General features: G+C 46.5%; 1 protein-coding gene across 1 annotated transcript; it reads right to left on the bottom strand.

Moving 5' to 3' along the window:
• Positions 1–3,220: 3,220 nt before the first annotated feature.
• Positions 3,221–7,158, bottom strand: LOC123145978 (peptidyl-prolyl cis-trans isomerase E; the record flags this gene model as incomplete). Its single annotated transcript, XM_044565523.1, is given in 3 exon segments — positions 3,221–3,672; positions 6,602–6,865; positions 7,106–7,158. Coding segments are annotated over 3 exon segments (508 nt in total), but the record flags the coding sequence as incomplete, so codon positions are not given.

Genomic DNA, 7,158 nt, shown 5'->3' with positions numbered 1-7,158 from the left:
TAGTTTTTTTTTTGCACCGAAGTCAACAGAAGTTTCATACGAGTACAACATAAATGTTTGTCACCCACCCCTCCCGAGCATTCCTTCTGATGCACGCGCCGCATCCATGCCAACCCAGAGCACACGGAGGTCGGCATTGATGCCGGGATGTGACCGAAGGGAGCGAGGGCGGCACTGACCGACGGGACTTCACGACAGCCGCCGCTTCAATGCGGACGCAGGTTCACAAGGAACCAACTCCGGCCGCTGCGCCGCATTGAAGCGGCTGACCGGCCCTTCGCATGGCCTGGCCGCGGCTATTTAAGCCGCGCTGCGGCGCCGTTCAGATCGCATCCTCCTCCTCCACATCTCCGGCGATGGGCAAGTCCTGAGTGTCGGCGCGGGCATGCGGTTCTGGGGTGGGATCCGGCGGCTCATGGAGACGCCGCCCTCGAACTCCGGGGCCATCGTCCTCGTCGGCTGGCGGCGACTCGACGCGGGCAGAGATTGTCATCTCCTCCGGCGACGACGAGGACCAGCAGCCGCCGCCGCTGCAGTCCGCGCCAGGTCTATGCCAGCACCGACACGGAGTTCAAGGAGCAGATGGAGCTGATGCTCCGTTGTCCACACCAATAGCCCGGCTCAAAGGAGGAGCGCCGCTCGCTGCCGCGCGGCGCCGCTGCCCAAGGCGCACGGGCGCATTCTGCACTACCTCCGCGGCGGCTCCTCGTCGTCGTCGTCCTGTTGCGCCATGATGGCGCATGAGTACGCCGACCGGGAGCAGCGCCGGCGGGACTGGCGCAAACGCCGCACGTCGATCCCAGTTCACGGACTCCGACGTCCCACCGTCACACATCGTGGCGAACACGAACCTGGCGTACGCCTGTGCCCTAGACCGCTCCGTAACGACGTCGAAGACGGGGAGATGGCCAGGTACGACGAGGAATGGTGCCTCGCCGCCGCCAATGACGACGCCTCCAACGATCGTCACCCTCTCCCCCAGCCCACGTCCTCGGTGGCCGCGGCCGCACTGCGCACGACGCAGGAGAAGGTGGAAATGATCACCCGCGAGCGTTAGGCGACCGTCGGGAAGCGCTGTTGCGGCACCACTACCTTCCGCCGCCCCAAGCCCGACCGGCCCCGGCGGCGGGTCGGGCGACGATGACGAAGGAGGAGGAGCTGGGCAGCCCGACATTGGCTACGAGGTCACCCATGAAGTATATGATAGTTTAGGGTCTTAGTTTTTAGGTTTTTAGTTCATCGGACGAAATATTGTTCGATTCTATGTACAAATCATCCTACTCTTAATGAAATTCGCCGTATTTATATCAAAATATCGTCCGGTTCTATGTACGGACGCGGGAGGTTATTTGCGGGTTGCATGCCCTAATGTAATCGATTGTGCACGCACACGAGAAGAAGCGAATCCTAGTGGAAGAAAAGAAGAAGCAAGTCAAATCCCGCGTGTGGTTTCCCTGTCACACTAGCGGATGAAGATAAGCCGAAGAGATTAGCGTGATGCCGGGTGGAACGTGGGGTGCCATGGCAGATGACACGGTCGGATCCCCGGGCGAGGGAAGGGAATTATCCCAGGAATCCTGCGGATTATTCCGCCCCGAGCCCCGCGCGTTCCCATGGGCCTACGTGCCGCGCGGGTCGGTCGCCCACAGGAGACCAGACCTCGCAGACCCGTGTGTGTCCGTCTCTGGTGGACTCGACTCGGTCGCGTGCCGTCGCGCTACCCGCACTCGTAGGGGCTAAGGAGAAGGCAGACGGGCTGGCGGCGTGATGATTGGAGTCGGCGCCAAGTCTTGCCCCGGATGGAAGGTGGTGGGTAGGGCTGCAAGAAAAGCTCGAGGCTCGTGAGCCGCTCGAGATCGACTCGTTCTTTGACTCGACTCAAGATCAACTCGAAAAGAGACGAGCTGAGTTTGAACACTTTATGCAGCTTGACCAAGAAACGAGCCGATCTTGAGTCAATGTTGGCTCGCTCGATTTTAGCTCGATAGCTCGACATAATATCATTATGTTAAATGATCATGCCATATATTAAATGGAAATAAGATAATTTATTATCATATATGTTGTCCATAATGTTTCTCCATTTTATTTACCAACGAAACATGGAAACTTAATTAAGTTCAGAGAAGATTTAGGCTCAATTATGGCACGTGGCCGACTATGTGTTAATATCCTATATTTTTGGCAAAGGTTCCCAGCATATTCACCTTATTTTTTTGTTTTTAATCCATAAATTTATAATTTTTACCATCTCATTTAGCTCGAAACTAGCTCGATATCGACTCGAGATCGTTACAAGCTGAGCACGAGTTACGTTATACAACTCGATCACGAGCTTCACTCAGTTTGAGCTCGCTCGAATTTTCATATGAGTTGAGCTGAGCCAACTCCAACTCACTCGAGCTCGACTCGTTTGCAGCCCTAGTGGTGGGTGGCGTGCAAGGCTTCGTGTAGCCATTGGAATTTGCAAGTTATTCTTTTTACACGGATCTCTGCGTAAGATCTTACGAGTATAGCGTTGACTGAGACTTCACTATGTAGTCCATAGTGAAATCTTCACAAAGATTATATTTAGGAACGGAGGGAGTAAGATTTAGCAATCCAGAAGAAAAAAATGAACATCATCAAACTGAAAAAAAAAGAATCTTGGAAATTTTAGAAACTTTGAAAAGAAAATTTGAGAGGGAAGGAATTTTCAAATTAGAAGACAAACTATCGGGAAAACCCCTACCCCTAGAATTATTGCCAACTACATAAAATAGTATAACATATCAGCAAGATAGGCAATATTCTAAAGTTCGATGCAAATTTTGGAAAAAAACTACTCAGAAATTCCCAAGAAATAATGACCAATGAAAAATAGAAGAAATAAATACATCAATTATAAAACATCAAGAAAATTGGAAATATTCAAACATAAAGATTTGAAAATTTTGGAACTAGTAGACAAATTATTGGAATATCCCCAAAAATAATATATTTCTTCTATTTTTCAAATAATGTAGACAAATTTTGGAAGCAGTAGACAAATTATTGGAAAGTCCCCAAAAATAATATATCAAGCAAAAAAAGTAGTTTAGTAAGATTCTTGAAATAATATTTTTTTAAATAATGTAGCAGCTAGTCCTTAATGTCAGGCTCCTAGTTTGAAATGCATAATCATGAATCAAGTCCGACGATCAAATCGTCTACGGATCTCCAGCAAGATACCAATGTAAAATAGTTCAACTGAATCACCTGTAACAACATAACTGAAACCGAAACACATAACATCCATGTTACCGTAACATAAATTCCATGTTACACGGCCAGAATGAACGGAAGCATCCCTTCAGGAAGTGGGATCAGCTACCAACTAGCCCTAGCAAGTTCGCGCAAGGTAGTTACACCAATCCACTATGAAAACCATGTACGTACTTGGCAAATGCGCATGCATACAGTACTTGTTCCAATGTTAGCATCCAAGGATTTATCAAGAGCTCTAGTTCACAGCCTGAGCTTCCGCCACGGCCATGGGATCTGCTTCATCCGTCTCCCCGTTCTTTTCTGCGGCTACTTTCTCCCTGTGAAGCCTTTCTGCTTCTTTCATTGCTGCATTCTGCTCTGTCTGAAGGCGCTTCATTTCCTCTTCTTGCTGCTGCCTCTCAAACCAAGTATCCGCATCCGCCCAAACTGAACACAGACATGTACTTAGTGAGCAATCAATGTAGACAAAGTTGTCATGAAGCCAAACCTCCAAATTAGCATATATCTGCCTTTTTACAAACTATGAAACAGAAGCATAGACAGAAAGGGATCATAATCTACATAATGTAAGAATCAACCACATAATCAGACTTGCATTCAGCAGCTGTATCTGACGCAAGAAAATCCTACAAGAATCTTGTGTTCAAAACAGAGCCTAAGATCACATAATACATTAAAAAATCTGACGCGAAAGAACAAACTCAGTTTGAATACAATTAACACAGCAGTATAATTTGTCTGTTCATGTTGCGAATACCAAGTCTACAAGAGAAGCAGTTTCGCGTGGTGTGAACAACTGTGCCTCCTAGATGAAGGGCTTCCTTGTAGTTTCTTCCTGATTGACATGTTATACTGCAGTTCTGTAATTACACAGGAATCATTAAGTTCAAACTTAGTTTGGTGTAATCTGCTACCCATGCAGCAAAGGTAGAAGCTGTGCTCAATGGGACACTGTGCCATTAAACCATGACCACAGAGCATGTGACATGAGTGTAGAGAACAAAAGAGATGGGGAAGAAGAAAGATTGATTTCCGTGTTTGCTTTATTCCTCTGTCCAAGGCTCTATACATAGGGAGACTGATGGGGACATCCCTAATGACGCGTAATGATACACAAGTACGCAACCAACTCAGTAGGACTACAATGGCTCATGGAATGGATTTTTCATGTACCAGATCTGGTGGGCCAGACATCAAGCAAAAATGGACATACAATCAAAGGGTAAGGAGCAATTATTTGCAATGACGGGTGGATTGGTCAGAGCTGCAAGGAGAGACTCGGTTATGGTGCGATAAAGAGCTTGAGGCCAACCAAATACATGTGAATCTTATCCTACTTTACTCACCACCTAATCTTCATGAGAATTGGGTATTACTTGATGCTTTCACACTTGATTTGAGAAGAAACTAGTTGAGCTTAGAATTGGGAGATGCCCTCCACCTTAGTTCTTGCATTTCCTTCTGTTTGTAAGAATCAAAGAGCATCTGTTCGAGTGGACTCAAGAGATCCATCAAGTGTTATGTTTGTTGAGTTCATTGTCCAAGGCTATACATTGGTGTCTGTTGTTGACATTTTATTCATCAAGCAAAACAAGTTATCATTTCCTAGTGCAAAGATCGGGCTTAATACAGGAGCCTCCCATATCAGAGACGCAAAAAGGAAAGAAAATCCTAAGATCAAGATTCTATCTTGCTTTCCAAGGAAACTAATTTAAAGGAAAAAAAATAAGCTAGGACAAGGCTTTTCTCTAAGTGGCTTAGGCACCCATCACACTGTCCTGTCGGCCTGCAGGCACATGGCTCCACCTGTTGTAGTGATGCCTCCACATTATAGCCATGTTTCGTCTTTTCTCATTGCCACACACTAACATATGGAATAATTCCAACATCCACTAAAACCAGTTAAGATCCTTGCTAATTAATGAGACAATAAGAGGGACACAATATTTACCAGTAGTTTGGTACACTTGTAATCAACCAAGGTCGCATGTTTTGAATATGAAGAATCTAGTTTGTCTTGGAGAGGCAATAGCTGACAACCAAATCTAGGTGACTAAATAGAGCGCAATATTAACCAAGGCTGAGAAGCTAGCTGGTATGCCCGAAAATTATTCTATAATCTTTTTTTAATTGTAGGAATGCCAACTGCATGATCTGCAAACACTCCTTGTACATTAGTACTGCCGTCTTATGTGCTCCTCTCACAAAAAAATCAAAACTGGTATCCTAGAATAAAAGGCAAAATTGCAAAAGTTTGATCTATCCATAAACGTATGCTCATGTACTCCCTCTATTCGTATAGAACGCGGGCCCAGTCTGCAGCATGCAACTTTTACTGATACTTCTCATATCTACCGGAAAGAGTTCTCGAGGACTATGATACTATGAACATATTTCTCATGAAAAATCTAATGATACTATTTTCACCTGACCAATCTAAAACCTTTCTCATTATGAGTAAAAGGATGTCATGTATTTCCGAACAGGGGTAGTAACAAAGATATAAACTCTCAACTCTGAAAGTTTTCTCATCAATATCTTCCTAATTATATACAGATCCAGACAGACTGAGAACCGAGAGCTCATAGTCATACTTATATAACACTTGGCTCTTTTTTTCTGCAAAGCCGACCACTACAACTAAGTAACATAATAGTATTTGTGTGATAAGATCATAAATTTTAAATTGGCATTTTGATAATGCAGTTTCAACTAAAACTGGCATGGGTAAATATTTTAAATATGGGAGCATCCATAGTAAATTAGATACTAGATCGAGATGTTTGGATCATGGCTAAATTTATAAGCAAAGAATGCACGTGAGATTAGCAGAGGACCTACAATTCTGATTGCTGACTACTAGAGCTGAACCAGATGGACACATTTGGACTATTCAGATTATATAGTTGAAATTCTGAACATTGTTCCTACCAAACCAAGCAAGAGCTAACATATTTCCAATACAGAAAGATCTAAGTAGAAACCTATTCCCGGGCACACTAGAATTAATCCAAACCCCATGACACAGAACTATCGAAAACTCACAACTTGTTGGTCAGCACAAGAGCTTAATGTATATGGACACTCATTTTTCTACCGATTCGAACTGGAGAAAACATAAAGACAAACCACAATACAAAAGCATAACTCGCGGACATTAACACCATATCAAATCTCTAGGCTTTAGTCTAATCGCAAGTCCTAAAAATTCCTCGCCCATAATCTTCGAACTTCATACCATTTAAGAAAAACATTTGGCAACCCTAACCCTAGTGTCCAGCAACCAGGCAGGCAAGCACGAAGGAAGGGCGTAACGTAACTGAACAGAGGAGAAAGCGCGGGGCGCCTGACGTACCTGGCTGCGCGGCCCATCCCTGCTCCCCTCCCTTGATCTTCTCGGGGAAGGCGTAGTTGACGGTGAGTACGCGGCCGAAGAGCTCGGCGCCGTCCATGTTGTCCATGGCGGCGGCGGCGTCCTCGCGCTCGAGGAAGGTGACGAAGCCGAAGGAGCGGTGCTTCTGCGTGGCCTGGTCGAGCGGCGTCTTGACGTCCTTGACCTCCCCGAACGGCACGAACGCCGCGTGCAGGATCTTCTCGTCCACCTCCTCCGCCAGCCCACCTGCGCCGAAGGAAGCAAGCAAACGGAGCTCGGCTTAGTTTCCATCGCACGGGAGTTTGGCCAGGGAGAAAGAGAAGCCGAGGCCCTTCTGCGGCCGGGGAAGCAGCCAGGAGAGCCCGGGGAAAACCATGCGCATCTCGCTGAGGAATTTCGTCGAACAGGTGGCGAGCGAGCGAGCGAGCGAGGACAAGGGAAAAGGAGAAGATGTTAGTGAGGGAGGATGGTGGTGCTACCGCGTACCTACGTAGAGGGTGTTCTTCTGCACCGGCTGGTTCATGGCGGCGGCGGCGGCG

This window comes from Triticum aestivum, chromosome 6D (assembly GCF_018294505.1).
Source record: "Triticum aestivum cultivar Chinese Spring chromosome 6D, IWGSC CS RefSeq v2.1, whole genome shotgun sequence".
NCBI classification, from domain to species: Eukaryota; Viridiplantae; Streptophyta; class Magnoliopsida; order Poales; family Poaceae; genus Triticum; species Triticum aestivum.
This window is presented reverse-complemented; position numbering and strand designations above follow the sequence as displayed.